The sequence below is a fragment of the Liolophura sinensis genome, chromosome 8 (assembly GCF_032854445.1).
Source record: "Liolophura sinensis isolate JHLJ2023 chromosome 8, CUHK_Ljap_v2, whole genome shotgun sequence".
NCBI lineage: Eukaryota > Metazoa > Mollusca > Polyplacophora > Chitonida > Chitonidae > Liolophura > Liolophura sinensis.
Window position 1 is genome coordinate 3,732,645 of NC_088302.1, and position 18,106 is coordinate 3,750,750.

The 18,106-nt window shown below is 41.1% G+C and overlaps 1 protein-coding gene across 1 annotated transcript; it reads right to left on the reverse strand.

The window, feature by feature from the left end:
* Positions 1-996: 996 nt before the first annotated feature.
* On the reverse strand, positions 997-16,231 carry LOC135473130 (guanylate cyclase soluble subunit alpha-2-like). The gene is made up of 10 exons (XM_064752963.1): positions 16,032-16,231; positions 8,725-8,795; positions 7,472-7,593; positions 6,053-6,756; positions 5,478-5,657; positions 4,775-4,913; positions 4,362-4,528; positions 3,492-3,635; positions 2,698-2,852; positions 997-1,583 (listed from the first exon to the last, which is right to left on the reverse strand). Exons 1-10 carry the CDS (start codon positions 16,215-16,217, stop codon positions 1,388-1,390), a joined length of 2,064 nt encoding a protein of 687 aa, XP_064609033.1. The 5' UTR covers positions 16,218-16,231; the 3' UTR covers positions 997-1,387.
* Positions 16,232-18,106: the final 1,875 nt, after the last annotated feature.

Sequence of the window (18,106 nt, forward strand, 5' to 3'; positions counted from 1 at the left end):
GGGCCCAACCAGCCTACTTGTTAACGCTATTCTTAACTGCATTTAGATGGTAAAAAGGTTTCATTGTCATGCGGGGAAAAAGAAGCCATTGCCGTAGGGAGAATCATTTAGTTGATGGATGATTCTCTCGTCCAGATGTGAGGAAATCAGCCCAGATTCGAAACTAAAAGTTGTTGAGCAAATCTGTCAGGCGAATGCTTAAGGAGAAACACGAGGCTCATGGAATGCCGCATCTCAGACGAAGATGAACGTCGTTTATTAAATCCCTCTCCGTCATATTAAGTGGAAATCAATGGGAAGAAACTAATATCAGCAGATAAGGCGATTTTATGCAAAGCCTTGTCACATTTCCGGCCACACAGGGTTGGGTAATGGCTGACCGGAGGCGTCGTGTGGCATGGCATGCAAGATCAGACCAACATGATGTTCTTGGGATTCGTGAAGCCAGACACAGGTGAACGAGTCACCAGACAACATCTCTTTTTATTTCATAATGTGTCGCATTGACTAGACATAATGAAATTTTAAAAATGCATATGTTTTTTTCCTTCAGGCGACTGCAAGTTCAGGAAATTGGCAAACCTTACATAATAATGAAATGAAGATGCATTAAAAATGCACATTAGGGAGCAAAAGAAACTATACATGTTAAATTCCACCTTTATGTGCTTTGGTGCTTAATCTTGATTGTCAAAATTGTATGAATAGTATTCATATCACTAGAAAAAACGAGTGTGTTTATGATGTAATCCAGCACGACGTATATATACCTAATTCAGGGTATATGATAGAATTTAACACGGTATGGATGGTAAAGTATTGGGTAATCACACAAGCCGTATGGATTCACTTTAATATATAAGTCAAACAAAACAGAGTAAAAAGTGCAGCGATTACGGTTGATGGTTAACATCTTGTCAACAGATGTAATCTTGTAAGTTAAGGCTATTTAATATATCTTTTAGGTAGAACGTGATTCCATGTCAGTTTCCTCGCTGCTATTTAACCTTGTCACGTGTTTCCAATGTCAGATGATGCTTGCACAGATGTCGCAGGCAGACAACAGTAATATGTTATAACGACTTTATTATTATTGCTCCTTTGTAGTTATCACATATACAGTGGATTTATAATCGAAACACTGAATTCCACTCAACATACAAAACAGCTCTCATTAGATATTGGGTTCACCGCTCAGATACACCAATTCTGGACAGCTGACTAAGTAACGGTGTAAGTACCCGAATCATCAAAGTTCTCGATGAATTAATTAAACTTCGGCCAGTGCCATAAAAAGAATTTCTTGCAGCTTGGATATGATCTCTGCATGTTATCGTCGATGCGCCATAGAACCAGAGTAACATAGCTTCTAGCAGTAAAGTCTCCTTTAAGACTCCTTGATGCGGAAGTGTTTGATTGCTAAAGTTATGTGGTCTATTTCGTTATTGTCTTTGTTTGATGTTCCAGGAAAGACATAATTATCGAGGAAGTAGGAAATGCCGGATGCCGTCTCGGAGAAGCCACCCGGCAGACAGTCGATGGTGCGAGGGGTGAAGAGAAAACCCGGAGTGGTTATCAGTAACCTGGAGAAAGAGGAAAATAAAATTTAATGAATACATTCTCGGAGTAGTGTGAAGAGGATGCGGGATGATCTGCCTAAGCCATCTTCACATGACTTCAGTTACCTTGTGAAGACGATGGACTCCCGCAATTCTCTGTAGATAACCATCAAGACTATTAATTAACAAAGCCAAATGGCTTCCACATTGAGCGATAACATGATATGCAGATCTTCAGTAAACCCTAGGAAGATGTACTATGCAAACACTTATTTGGTATGTCGGAAATAGAAGCATATCGTTTGACAGCTTGTGTTTGTTCAGGTTTTGAACCAAAAATTTGTTTACATACAAATATATTTCAGGAGATCTGGCATGTGGCATGTTGAAAAACCTTATAAATTCTCACACGCCCTCTCTACATTAATCACTGATGACTTGTTTAGATATATAGTAATCATAATGCACCTCGTGGGATCTTCGTTACACATTGTTTATTAGAGTCAGGTAAAGTGCCAGGGTGTTGAGGTACAGTTGGGTGAAATACATTGGGATAATACATATATATATATATATATATATATATATATATATATATATATATATATATATATATATATATATATATTATCCCCAATGTTCCCCCTATTGCATTCGTTACATAACGCATTCCCTTTCCCTGCGAGCGTTGCATGATGCCAACACAGGAAATAGATGTCCAACATTCTGTTAAATGTGTTATATTTCCTGCTCAATTAACTATCGACATATTCTTGGTTAACATCGCTCAAAATCTAGAAGAGGAACTAAAACGTGTTAGCCCGTTCAATCTAAAGAGTCGGTTCATTAGTTTATGGATGCATAGACACAATGCATGTCTACAAAGTATTTTACTGAGCGATTAGAATTGAGAGTGAAATAGCTAGTGCCGTTGTCATAACGGAAGGTTATCCTCTGGGTCCACGAATCAATTATAGAGCTAACATTTCCTCTTAGATGTCAAATACACCACCGTTAGCGTTGCTCCTATTTTACCCATACATAAGTGTAAGATTCTGGCATCATATGAGCCAAAGGCCAGCTGCTATGTAACGGGTGTTGCTGAGAACTCATTACACGGAAATACCACTGTACTCACTCGTATGTCGTCGGGCTTGTGTGAATCCTCAGAGGCTCGCTCGTTGATTCAAACTTGTTGGCCATGGTAACATTGTTTCCAAAGAGACAGTATCTTGGCATCTTCACCCCGACCACTCCTGCCAGCACAGACCCACTATGTATCCCTATCCGCATCTGATGAAATCATCAGACAAGGAGTCACATTAGTGGCCCACCTTAAGGCTTGATAGACATGTACATGGCGGTTCGCTGATGAATATTTTGGCATTAGAGGCAGAGGTGGGGTAAACGACAACATTGGCGTCTTCAAAGGAGTTGCCTTTCCAATGAATCAATAACAGTTGTACTATTCTATCTATCTTATTTGAATGCTATTTGACACCTGCGAACAGGTAAGGAAACCAGTCAAAGCTGTGAGGAAATCGCATAACCCTAGCAAACCACTGCACATGCGGTGAACTACCCTTGCCCAAACTTCCGCGCCCTTCCCCAAACCAAAACACCCTTCCCCAAACCAAAAGGCCCTTCTCCAAACCACCGCCGTCTTCCCCAGATCACCACAACTAGCCCACACCATCGCACCTCAAGAGCACAACTCAAGGCGCCATTGCCCAACTCACCACGCCCTTCCCCAAACCACCGAAGTCTTAACCAAACCACCGCGCGATTTTCCATTCATCACAGCCTTGACCAACCACCGCCCCCTAGGGAAACTATATTACATAGAACATAGGACAAGGGACTGTTGAGAAACTATGACAAGAACCCATGAAGCTTACAACAATGTTTTTGCAATTAAACCAGAACGGTCACCTTGATTGCACTTCCGTCCTGTGTCTTTTCCGAAGAAGCTGCATCCATCATCTTAAGCGCCATCCAAGCTATCTGCTGAGCGTGGAACGCGCTGGCTCTATGGATACCGGAAGCCACACAGTAGGCGTCTCCAATAGTCTCTATCTGTTCACAAAGAAGGAATTTTTATGACGATCTCATGTCATTACCTACAACAAAATGGTGAGTAATGCCAACCAATGCATTCACCTCTTTTCTTAAGATTTAGCGTCGTTTTAACATTAATTCGTTCATATCATAGCAATGTCCCTCGGCACCAGACATATCCCAATGGTGAAATGTTCATTCTCCTGCCTCACAAAGTCATATTATATTGACATCGACCCGCAGCACTTCCCGTATCCCTATCGCCCAGCCAGGGATAAATGAATGATTATGGTCTAACGCCATATTGACAGTATTTAAGCCGTACTGTGCAGAAACATATTAGAACCAACCAAGTGAGGACATCTGTAGGTTATTAAAGTATATTCCTTAATCTAACTCTTTTGATTTCAAACACAAGCTTATGTTCTAAAACATTTAGAATTTGCAAGACCAGAATACAGTGCTGCAGGTAGGTAATAACACCGTTATGTACACGCACGAGATAAGGTCTGCCTGGAACCTGCGGACGGTCGTGGGTTTTCCCAGGGCTGAGCCCTGTTTCCTCCCACTATGCTGCTGGTCGCCTTCGTGTAAGTGAAATATTCTTGGGTACTGCGTAAAACACCAATCAAATAAATAAATAAATAAACAGAAGTGCCGAATTGAGAAATGCATTTAGAACCTTCTGGTAATGACAATAACCCGCCTAAAGAGTTTCAAATAGGTAACAAACCTATTCCTCACCTTGTAAATGTCAAGCACCCCGCAGAAGTTGTCGAAGTGGGTGTACAGAGAGTTAAGCATGTTGACGATTTGGATTGGAGTGCAGGTGGCACAAATGGCAGTAAATCCCACGATATCACTAAATAACATCGTTACATTCTCCACTTTCATCGGTTCAACACTCTGTCCTAAATGCCAAGGTAGAGGAAAAATTTATGTAACACTAGATTAAAACAGTCTTCATAAAAAGCCCACAAGTCTTGCCACAACACCTGTCAGCAACAGCTGTATATCAGTTTATTATTTCAGACAGGACATCCTAGGTGTCCACGCCTATAACAGTAACTATGACGTAGATGCTACAGTGACGCTATGGTGACACGTAAGGTGACCTTGTAATGTTCTAACTGATTCTGCATATTTGTTAAACCTACCCCTCCACAACTTTCGAGCAATATCCGCCGGGAATATCGTCTGCAGCAGTTTCACATTTGTCTGCCTCTCTTCCTCGACGGCCTCACTGGCTTCAACCAAACTTGACTTTAGCTGTTGCATGCGTTTCTTCAACCCATCCTAAAACGAATCAGAGTGTGCATTTCACTAAAAGTGCCAATGCCGAAATATAATGTGTTATTACAATAAAAGGTCTTTCTGAAAGTTAATTTGTGTGCATTAGAAGTAAAAGGAGAAGTCACCACACCAAACTACTGCCATCAGGAAATACAGCTGCCATTGCATCGACCTACCTCTTTGATTACATTGCACAGACACATATGAAACCTTAGGTGTTAATTTTCAATAACTTACGTGTTTGATTCCATGAGTTGAGCTTTATACCGCTGAATATCAAGCCAGTTATCTACAGGTAGGCTCATTTAATGTGTTCTGAAATGTGCTAAAATGAATGGAAATGTGTAATGACATTAACTGCATCATTAGTACCCCATCTGATGTGTGTTGTTCATCTAGGCTTATGCACTCTTTAATATAAAGCGAATTCGTTAAATGTTCACCATAGCCTCATAGAAAAAGTGTGTTAATATTGTTCTAGGCAAAGACAGAGAAGGAGAGCTCTGTTAACTTCATCAGGGAACATTAAACCCTTGTTGAAATACAAGGTGGTGTTTTCAGACTTGCCTGAGCTTTGGCCTGTTCGCCCACTAGGATAACGTCTCTGGTGGCATCATGGATAGGGATGTCAGAAATATAGATCCCTTCCCCAAGCAGTTCTTCCAGCTTTTCCACGCAAGGTGATCCTAAAAACAGGATGGACTCAGACTCTTCGATGTGGAGCATTTGGCCTTTTAGTGTCATCCGCTGAATTGGCAAAAGGTTTAAATGTTACTGTAACCATTAATGACTTAAGCCTGTTCGGGTCCACGCTTTCTCTCGGTGCATTGTTTAAAAAAGGTATGCATAAATTGGGAAAGAGAATAAAAAAAGGAAAAAAAAACTATATACGTATGTAGGTATGGATATCTACCTGCATACCTAAAATGATAACGACTAATACGACTCACTGTAAATTGTAATATCGTAATAAGACGTGATCTTTGTGTCATGCTGCATTGTGGTATTCAATAAACACTAATTACTGATTGTAAATTTCTACAGGCGTTCCAAGTTTCTTTCTACGGGCGTTCCAAGTTTCATTAATTTAATTAATTTTCAACAACCCAATACATTTGCATTTACAATAAAGTTGGTCTTACCTTTGCAATTGTGGTGTTTGCTCTGTTTAATAGCTTTGTTGACAGCATAAAACTGCAGTTTATTCTCGACAAAATGGAGGCAAAACTAGCTGGAATTTCTGGCTTCACAATGTCAAAGAATGTGGAGAATTGCAAACCTCTGTGAATAAATTCGTGTGCCACCATTTTTATTAACGCCTCTCCTAACTGGGAAATGTGTAGATTTTTGTCCACCATGACATGAAATGGAAACGATTTACAGAATGTCACCACGCCGACTTTGGAGTCCATTGCTTTGGTGGACAGAGAAGGGGGGTTGGCGCAAAGAATGCTCAGTGCCTGGTTATTATTACTGTCACTCGTCACCGTGAGGATGTGGTGATTAGAATTCTCATTCTTACTGGACTTAGTGCATACTGTGACGTCAACGTTGTACACCAGATTCGCCATCGCTTTGATTGCTCCACCAACAAACGGCACTAAGGCCTTCCGTTCCGTGTAGTAATGCAGCGTTAATTTATCCCGGTCGTTTCCACACCTGAAGGACGGAAGCTTTTGGCCTTGGAACCGAGGACTTAACTTGATATGGTCGTGCAGGCCGTCCAGGTTACTGAAGAATTCCCAGAGGTTGCTTCCAAGTGCTCTAAGGGATTTACCGTACTCCGCTAAACACAAATGGAAGTATTCCGTACCCAGGTCCTCCATAAAGGCAGAATATTCTCCACCTGGAAATAATAAGAAATCCATAGTTCAGATGACTTGTCATCGATGCCTAGACGCGAGAACACATCAACCCACAAAGGTGTTTGCGATACCAGGCTAAGATAGCACTTCCGATTTACTAGGGAGGTCGTGTAATAATCCACGGACAATACGGTATTTTGGAGAGACGTTTGTTTGCTCGGGTCACGAAAAGATTAGACGATCATGGCAAGTGGTTGGTGCACTTGTTTTCTCACACTCACAAACATCAAGGGTGTTGATATCACACGATAACTACATGTACGCGCAGGCTGCCTTTTGAAACCTGCCTTTACATCTGAGCACGACTGGTCCGAATCGAACCCCACTAGGACAACATTAGAAAATTAGCTTTATTATGAAGGTTTGGAGCATTGTCGCAGCTTTTATCTCATTGATCAATACTATCCAGGAATTCTGCTAATTTACCGACGGAATTGCTTACAGTGTTTGAAAAGGTCCCCAGTTAAGGTAAGTATGCGTCACAGCGTGAGATTAAGTGCCAACAGCATCCCGCTCGACGCTCGCCAATTTGGAACGCGAAGCGGCAAATCTCCAATTTGGACCAAACAGTGCAAACCGACATCAGTGGCCTTCGGGCAAATCACGTAATTCTGGGATAGATCATTTCAAAAGTCTGTCTCCTCTTTCAATACTACTTACAGTGCGGCCAAGCGTTTGTAAACGGGAGAGACTCACCGGTAACGGACAGTGTTCCATACACAACCTTCATCAAGGTGTCTTCATTCACTGCTTGATTCTGCTGTTCCAAGTCAATACAAGCTATTTCGATGGCATTCCATTCGTTGCCAAGAAGTTTCCTGGACAGAAGAGAGAGTAATGGGAGAGCTGGAGACAGTATTAACGGGGTGGGTCGCCCCAGATTCCTGGCCCCAGGATCTGGAGATAATATTTCACAGTTGGTGTACGCTCTAAAATCAACTTGATTCATTCTGACAGAAGAGGATTCCAGTCACCGATTTAACCCAGAACCCAGAATAGTGCCATGTAAGACACGAAAAAGCGGGTTTCATGCCTGTAAGGCAATGGTTTTCTCATATTTAACATAATAACTTAACAGCTTAAAGAGAAGAAACAAAACAGCATTACTTAATTAAAAGCGGCTGTAGTGTGCAATGAAGCCCATGTCTGAAGCCTACAGTCATGATTGTTTGGAGTCCTCTCCACTCTTTTAACACATGCTGTTTTTACCTCTCATATTTTATCAACCTCCACATAATACAGCTTGTATTAGTCTTGGAATAATATGATTTCCAGCTAGAGTGTACGAATGTATCCACATACATCACGCGTCCACATATATCCCACGTCCACATATATCACACGTCCACATTTATCACACGTCCAGATTTGTCACAGGTGCACATATGTCACAGGTGCACATATATCACAGGTTCATATATGTCACACGTCCACATATATCACATACCCACACTGACTCTTAAAACGGTGATGAGACACGAGGTGTCCGCGCCAAAAAATGAATCTTATTCTGCTAGAATTAATCAGATAATGTACCTCTGCACAGGATATAAATGTGGCGTAATCAAATCGTCCTGGCGTGGTTACATAGATCGTATGACTGTACCTCTGCACAGGATATAAACGTGGCGTAATCAAATCGTCCTGGCGTGGTTACATAGATCGTATGACTGTACCTCTGCACAGGATATAAACGTGGCGTAATCAAATCGTCCTGGCGTGGTTACATAGATCGTATGACTGTATATCTACACAAGATATAAATGTTATATAACCAACTGTCCTGGTGTAGTTACTTCGTACATTGATCATGTGGATGAATAAAATTATCAGTCATTTAATGTCGTGGATGATGTACTTGTGTTCGCTTGAACTCTACCACATACAGGTGACCTTCTTCATACATTCAGATAATGCGCTTTACAGAAAAGGTTGTTAGTTTGACATACCTGACCTTGGTTCGCTGTTTAATGTCATATTTTCCAAACACGTTGAGGAAGGCTCTATTGATAAAGCCAGTCTGCAATCGAAACAGAATAACTTTAACAACACGGTAGTAATGATGGATAATTGCATACAGGCAGATCTGATGAAAATGCAGATTTAACATATGAGGCAGGTGATATAAGTGGCATTGAATGACAAACTGCAAATGGTATTCAGAAACGGCATTTTTTTTATCCGAGAGAGGATTTTCTAAGACTATTCGTGACAGTGCATTAATTGCTCTATTGATGGTATCACTAGCTCTCTATTGCCGCTTGGATGACTTTTCATTAAAGTAAAATATACTGAACAGCCCAGGGGAAAGTAGAGCATATGACATTCTAGTGCTTTGCACATACACAATGTTCTGTATGTATGTCACAAAGATGTGGAACTGGTATATACACCGCTACACGTGTACACTATTGTTGCACCAAAAATAGATATTCCTTGGGCATGTATCAAAGCAATGCAATAAATTGTCTTAAATGTGTCAAAAACACACTTGCATCTCTCATTGCAAGAGGATTTGATATCGCACCAAATATTAAATAAATACTTGACATGCTGGTGTTACACGTTTGACTCTAAGTGGTCCGCAGACGCTAGAATATATTGAAATGTGGAACATTTGTCATAAAGGTGTATAAAAGAATGTTAAATTCACGATAGATGACATGTAACGTTGTGAACAGACTTCCGCTGTTAAACATCTGTCGAAACACGACATTGACATATTCTCCATTATAATGCCATTGCAACATGCGCTATACAGTGTCAAAATGAGAGCATCTGTACACAGCTGATATGATGGCGTATTGAATGTGACGTGAATTGCTTAATTTGGATCTTGCATAACTGTTTGTTATCAGGCTAAGGATCACGATAAGTCTATCTTAATGTATTACTTGATGGCGAAAGCACCCAAACGCATTCCGGCAAAACCTTGGTGGGAAACCCATCGTTTGAGATGCTCAGTGGATGAAAGCTTTCAGTTTATACCATATTACACTGGGTTTGGGTGAAATTTGTACTGCTGCTTCTAAATGCTTTGCTTCATACTAAGATTGCCCTCTCTGTTGGCGTCCGCGAATCCACAAATGCATGGTATCGCAAACATTCCTAAAGCTTCTAAAAACCCAACAGCGCCAACGAAATTAACACACTAGAAAGGAGGGATCCTTTTCTTCTTAGGGGCAGAAAATCACTTAATTCATGAGACTCACTATCCAGTTTTTCTTAAGACAGCATTTGGGCCAGATAATGGGGCTATTTAGGAAAGTGCGCAGTCGTCAGCATATCTGGCTGAGCATAAGAAGGTCTACCTGACAGTAAACAAGGAATAGCGTCGTTAATGGCGACATTTACGAGGCGCGCCCGAGAGTATGTCAAGTACCTTCCCCCGGCAAGCTAAGGCAAGACAAGGTGAGACGATATCAAACCCAGCCCCTCTCCCGCTTTTGGCAGCTTCTAGTGGTATTTATTTTTAATGTAGTTCGGGTTCCTGGCACAACACGCTCTCGTCACCTATCACAGCTAATAGATCCAGTTGAGTCGTGTCCACCCTGATAGATTGGCCCTCCGAGAGAGCAGACACTGGGCGAAAAACATAATGAGTAAACATTTAACTATAACTCAATGATTTCCTCTCTTGCCCGGGGAAGAGCATAGACGTATTATGAAAGACCGCCGGCTAATTCTCTGTCTGCTCTTTTTGTCCGAAGACGCGCTCGCCGACAGATTCTGCTATAGAACATCGAGGTGAAACAGCCTTGTCCTGATATACAGGACAAAGCTGAAAAACACGCGCGTCTAACGAAACCATCTGAGTGAAACAATATCCTCTGTAGCAGACAACTAGAGTGTTATTGTAGAACAGGGATCAACATAGCAAGGCCTCGGCTGTTATTGATGTGCTCTCGTACTAACCCAACAGGTGTGTTTTACTGTGTCGAGGAGGATAGCAGTTGATCGTCAACACACGGGCAGAGATTGAAGAAAACAGCGCAGAATTTTGAGAAAACAGCTTGAAGAAAACAGGTCAGAGTATGGAAAAAAAATAGGCACCTCGATTCTGAACGTAAAAATGTCGCTAGTGTAGGGTACCATTTGAACCGCATTAAAGAGTGCTCGAGATGAACTGTAATGGTCTGTAAGTTGTAGTGTTTGACAACTGATTAACTCCAGTGCATATTGCTCACTACTACTCCTCCCTTCCCCGACCCCCGCTCACTCACTCTCTCTGTGTCAGTGCTTCTTTCGTGGCTTTTATCACTCGTGTTTAACGGCTTTTTAAAAATGCTCACACATTCTACTTTTACCATGGTCGTAGTATTGATTCTACTTGCACATTTGCTGGTTAGCAGTGACACTCCGGATCAAGAATACACAAAAGTTAACTGCATTAGTGTGGATGGCTTAAGGCGGGCAGGTGTTCAGTGACAACTGGTATGTCATTATAGACAGTTATATGTCCATCTGTCAAAAGCCATCATAGCCTATGTCTAAAGACTACCAATCGATCAACTGTGGGTTGGACGCGGTACAACAATCTGTCTTCTACACTCCTGTCACCTAGTTTAAATATCGCTGCAACCAATCGGTATTGATTAGTATTGTTCGACTGTGACATACACATGTATCATTTATATGTAGCTTTTTACTTGATAAACTTATGACTATTTCCCAGATGCGCGTATGTCAGAGGCCAGGTTATGCGGTACCACCTGACAAAACGACTGGCTAACCAAGAGCCTATATCCATGACCTACAGTATCGATTCCGTGACTCAAACCAAAATCCATGACCTACAGTACCGATTCCGCGATTCAAACCAAAATCTATGACCTACTGTACCGATTCCGCGACTCAAACCAAAATCACAATCCAGTATAGGGCATAGTTTACCGCCTACGAAGTTTAAACTGAAGTTTAAATTTTACTTCACCGCCAATCTACCCCAGCGATAAATTCTTATCCAAGTCATTAAAATGGAACATGTTCCATTCCCTCTACGTTAATGCGTGTGTTAAGGAATCCTGGGAAACACCCCAGCTTATTAATATAATTCGCATTCGCGGAAGAATTCACGGACGGTTTATCGCAAACACAATAGTATGGCAGTGAAAACACAGGATAAGTATTACCATAAATTAAAAACACTATGTGCTCGTGCATCATGAGAGTAAGAACATCCAAATATCCTGGAAAATGTTAGACAACAAGGTTAAGTTAATACAAAAATAGCGTCAAATAATGTCTGAAAACCGGATATTTATCACAGTATAAATTTGCACTGTCTGACATATATTGTTTAACCTCTGTTATCTCTGTTGTCTTAACGGAAAGTTATGGATTTTGTGTTGGCACCAATACTGCTATTGTGTATGTTTATACATATATAATTTTTCGGCTTATGCTGACGTCTCTTGTTCGATTTATTATCTTACAGCAGGGAAGAGGGTTCAAATGGGGGGAAAAATGGGTAAGCTACGCTCACCTGGTGTTGTTTTTGCCTTAGTCTGCGTCTATGTCGTCTTTTGCACGAACATCTGCATCGGACGAAAGTTGGGTGTGGGGTGGGATGACTTAGATTACGGTTCCTATAACATTAATTGAACAGCGGGCCATTTTGACAGTCGCTGAATACGGAGTTCATGCATACAAAGAACACTCACTAGCTTCCGTATACAAGTAATCGGGCACCTGTTCCCGTGCAGTGCTGGACTGATCATTGTTTTCCACTAATGTTTACATCAGTACAAGTTCGCTAACAACCAGTCATCACAAAACCAGGAATTCTCAATGGACCTCACCCCTTTGACCCCACTTACTTTAGGTCAGGAAGGTTACCTGTTCAAAAGCTCCAGGCAAATGATTGCCTGGAAGACATTCCCTGGTTCAAATCTCATTCATATCGAGAAGTGGGTTGTGGGGAAACGATGCTGATTGGAGGGTGAGGTGGGGCATAATCTTGTTTAAGTTTCAGTCGCAATGTTTGAGGTTTTAAGGTCAGGTGTTAAAACCCTATACCTGCAGTATGGTCAAACGTGACCTATTGATCGTACGGAGTTCTTATCATCAATCAGAATTTCATTCTAATTAGTCGCGGCAATGCTTGCACGGCAACTTTGGCGCAGTAAGGATTTGAGCGGAATTCACTGGAGGGAGTGGTGACTAAAACGTTTGGCTTTGTAGCCACTGAAGGACACAGCCTACAGACGGTGACCTTTTCAGGCAGGTGTCTTGCATTCTCCTTGTCAAAAGTTCCACTGATGATTGGCGTCAAATGCCCAACAATTAGAATCTCACGAACCTGCATTTGCTTGATTAGGTCCAGACGTGAAGACAGCTTATCCACTGAAATTAACCTTTTAGATACTTATTTGTATTATGATCGTAGATTTCTCTCAGCATACAAAACAATCGAGTTTTTATTAATTTCAGGCCATTGAATCGAAGTTAATCTACCTTTATTGGTTTGTGGATCTCTTACCACCAAAAAACAAGGGAACACAAATATTCTCCGATGATTTAGAAATTACCTCCCACACTGGAAGGCAGTTCAGAGAAAAATTCAAGTCACCATCTCATAACATTTACTTACAACGAGAGAATTCTTAAAATTCAGGGAAACAATTTGCTTTCTGTGAAAGCTGAGTAAACAACATGTCATGGTTCCACATTCATGACATTCTGGGGAAAATGGTCCCAATTTAACGAAACTCGTAAAGTAGGGCTTGTACAGGTTACGTGATGGGAGTATTGGGGAATGGACGTACCAGATTGATCTAACTTTCAATTATGAATCATGCCGAGACGTCTTCTGTTTATTTTCTTTACGGCAATCTGTGGTTTGTTGGTAAATATTTACACACGACTGGTGTAGTTTTCACGCAGACATTACTATTGTTTAAACAAGTGAAATACCGGCTTGCTTGAAGCTTCAGTCACCGCTAAGCACACACAGGCGTGTTTGAACTTTGTCAAGGTCTCCCGGAATTTCTATGGATTTTATATGCATTAGTGAAAGTTATGTGATCAGCTGTCGCTAAATTCTACAAGCAGTACGCTCTCTATCTGCGTATTGGAAAAAGTCAGCTCGTTTGCCGTATTTGATCGCCCTTTGGCAAACATATTAGGTCAAGGAACAAACAATCAGTTGAAAATACAAGGCGTTAGTGGGCACAGAAAAACCCGGAACTGCATAAGGTTTAAAGATGTTATTTTCTTCTGTCCTGATATACAGCTATCATTAGACAAGTATAAATGGTTAATCGATAGTCGGGGCATAGGTTCTTTCTTGGAGCAGTCAAGTTATTAGTAAAACAGCAAAGCTGGTCGGCAACAATCATTTCTCAAAATTAGTTTTCCATTGCTGATACAGAACTTTTTTTTGGGGGGGGGGGGAAATGAGCATCAGTAATAATTTTAGATAAAGTTTTACCTCTGTGTAGTCGTTCTTTTTGTTTAAATCTACATTCTCACCAAAAGAATGAGTCTCTATAAAACCTTAGCTTTGAATTCATCTTTCCGTTCTCGGTGATCACCAAATGATAATACCAACACGTGTCAAATCCTCGCAACAAATCGCAAGAAATAAGATTACTTGTACTTCTGTATTTGTTTACGAACTGCAAGTCGTTATTTAGATCGTTTAGCGCTTCCTGAGTCGTGCGCCTACCATTCCCCAAGATAGTCAAACTGAACTACTTTAAGTAAAATCTGATCACAACGGTATTATGTTACAATTAACCTATACGTTTTCAGACCTTGTTTTTGTTTATGCTTTCCAGGCATTTTACCGAAAGGTTAAAGAAATTCTTCGCCGCTTGTCGTTAGAGTCTTGTGACTATTTTCGTGTGAAACCACAAAGCTGTTGTTTGTATCCACAGATTACTTGTTTGGTATTTGGGATGGCAAATGATAATACTGTCGTTTTCTGCAAGAGCGCTAACACCACACCTGTTAATGGCGGAATGTCGTAATCACTCTTGTTACATCACGTTTAGTACACAGTGAATACTTATTAACCCCTGAAGTCATTTAGCGGACGCACGAAGGCAACTTGGCTATGTAATGCGATGGTGCTGAAAGCAACGGGACTGTAGATAGGAATATTCACACGTTGGTAGCGCTATGGACAGCGGTCAATCTGTTAATACAGCGGGTAATTATGGCAGGTAATCAACTGCTGATGTGATCAAAGTCCACCTGCGTCGATAGCTTATATAATGTTCACAAAAGCATAATGCAGGAACCTTGTCAAAACCATCTCTCAACCTTTGAAGAAACGATAATGCACGTACCTGTACGCTAAATAGCATTCAGATGATAGTGAGTGGTAATGAATTGTAGAAGACGTGGCCATTGTCTACACTATACAAACGGGAATTACGGTTAGCATGGAGTTTCATGGACATTTATGATGAGGGATAACCTCTTGGGATATCCACCATTGTGTGCCTAGGATTTCTTCACGTTCACTTATACATTAAAGAAAAAATGGCCAATAGAAATGTGCCGTTTTAACAGGAATACTAACATATACTGAGGATCTGAAATGAAAGTCCAGCTGATATTAAAATATATGTTCGGAACTTGAGTAGCTACAAAATACACTCAATGGCGTTTCCATGACGTTTTCTAATTGGCTTTTCTGCCACTAGCGTGTTTTATGCTGAGTACACATGTACTACAAGAAGGGGTAAATTTAGATTCCAGACCTATTATTACAAAACCCTGCATAAGTAGGGCAGCTAAGTGCCTGATATCTCGTTGCTTTCATCGGACAGAAGGGATTCATCTGCTTTGATTATCTATGCGTTCCAGTGAAGAATTGTAAATATCAATTCCATGAACTACATTCTTAAAGCAGAAAAGCGTTTACGTATAAACATCATCCAGGAACAGTTTCAAATCAGTGCATGCTGATAGGGTTGTTCAGCTAAATGTTTGTGACTGATAACAGTGAATAAACCGGGTATGTTTTTTCCAGATAGGAGGCGTCAAAAACTACTGAAGTTAGTGCACTGAACTAGAACTACCATGCGAAGATCTGAAACCAAGCAACTATGTGTGAAAATCTCTCAGTGAAATTCGCGCTTAAGCCACAACTGTGTTTGAAAACTTGTAATTCGTGCTTATCCTACAGCCGTAAGACTCCATATCCTTATACCATTTTAGCAGGTTAAGACTAACGGTTTTAAGATAAGTTTTTAGAAGGCTGCCCGAATCCAGCTATGCTATTATGAGATAGATGGAAACTCACCATTGGTAATATCAGAGCGCCAACACCTTCAATTAAGCCGGCCAGATCCAGCTTCCGTTCCCTGCAGCCCTCCGTCGTCTCGTCGGATCCAGTAGAACACGTGGAGATATTGCTGATTTTTCGTTGTTTATGATCCGTGTCCTCCACGTGTTTAACTGTAGTCGAGCCTTGAGCCGCGGCTTTCATAGCACTAAACGGACAGCTCATTGTTCCTGATTACAGATTATGGCTTATAGAAAAAGAGGAAAGAAGAGGAAAAAATATAAAGTCGAAGCTGGAGTAGCGGTAATATCAACACACACCAAGATCGGTCAGGTTCAACTGCTGATTTAACTCAGAACCCGCGGCTCAGACAATGTCACGCCCATCCCCTGCCAGAGATCGGCTGATAACAGCTGAGAAATTAAAACGCACCCTCTGCCGCATGGGCTGTCCAAGTGGTAGGGCACGTAACGACCGTATTGGACGGCAGCGCTCGCCGTATACCAATGACTACCGCGCCGCAGAAAACTCCCGCTCGGCTATATAGTTTAGAAGCTAGTACGCGTCAGTGGCCCAGGCCGCCGTACTCAATTTCCCACAGCAAACAGTCGGACCTCCACTTAACAATGTCACTGCCGGCTATAATACGTGTGATAGGATGTTTAACGGAGACGTTCCCTTGGATAGGCGAAGTTATAGTCGTTATTGGCATAAGAGTGATATGGAACTAGATATGGCGGTACTGTACACCGTGAAGGCGTACACTTCATAGACGCTGACTAAAAGAAAAGACTACCCATTATATAAGACATTGTTTAATAGCACTGTGTATCAATCGTCCTCATCGCCGTCAAACCTTCCGCCATTAGTACACGGATTTACTTCCGACCGTCTATCCCCATTTATCACAGCAAACATTAACCTGCCTTTCGAGTGTCCAGTAAATATCATCACCCATTGTATTCTTGGAAAAAATGATGCAACATTTTTATACCTGTAAATTAAGTCTTCTTGGGTTCACTGAAAGTGATCTTAATTCTGTTAAATGGTTAACATTTGTGGATTTATCAGAAAACCTGGTGTAATGTAATGGTGTAATTTGTGTCGAGATATCACGCAAACTGGATTGGATTAACCCAGCCGTTACTGGTAAGTTACCTGGCGTGACATCGGCAATATCCCAACATGCTGTCTATGAGCCGATGTTACCTTATCACGTAATGATATATCCAATATCACATGAGATAACCAGCAAACGGAACAGGAGTTTTCTCGTGGCTTAACTCAGACGCTAAGGAGCAATATTATTTTGTGTACTCTGCAGGCCATCTGAGAGGCGCGTTTTCCCATGGTACACGAATTATGTAAACCGCTCAACACAAGGATATAACGTCTGGAAACAATCGCACTGGCTAACAAATTTTGTTTGAGAACATGTCAATATCACTTAAATTGGGTTCTATTAATTTCCAAATTAGCCAGTAACGTTTAGACGCTTTGGATTGTGGGACTTCTGAAGTGGTGCAAAAATGAAGGGGTTACGTTTGTAACACCTGTAACATGTGCTCGGGTATTTGGTGAAAAATTAGAGGGAAATGTCTTTTGAACTATTCAACAGGTCACATCTGATGGAACTTCAGGATCGAAATTAAAACAATGGCGCTATTGTGGCGCTAAAAGTTATTCAAGTCAGTTTTTTTAATAATTAAATCATATTTGGGAATAAATAAATATGTTTAAACATCAGGATACTTGTATCCTAGAGAGTTAATATTGGACCATAACAATAAGATAATCGTAAAGGCCTCTCGGTCAGAAAGGCATGGCGACATTGCCGACAATCGTTATCAAATTACGCCGGTACGACCATACGCTCATCCGCTCCAACATCAATACACGACGGTCATGTGTTACAGGGTACTCTCTAATCTGAAGGCATCATTAACACAGTTATCCTGATCAATAGGAAAAGTAGAACACCAGTCAGTGTAACTGATATTCGAAACAAGAGCAGATGTTAAAACAGGCAATCGGCATTTGTGTAGGTGTATATCATAGGACTCGTTATCTCCTGCAACTGAAGACACATTTAG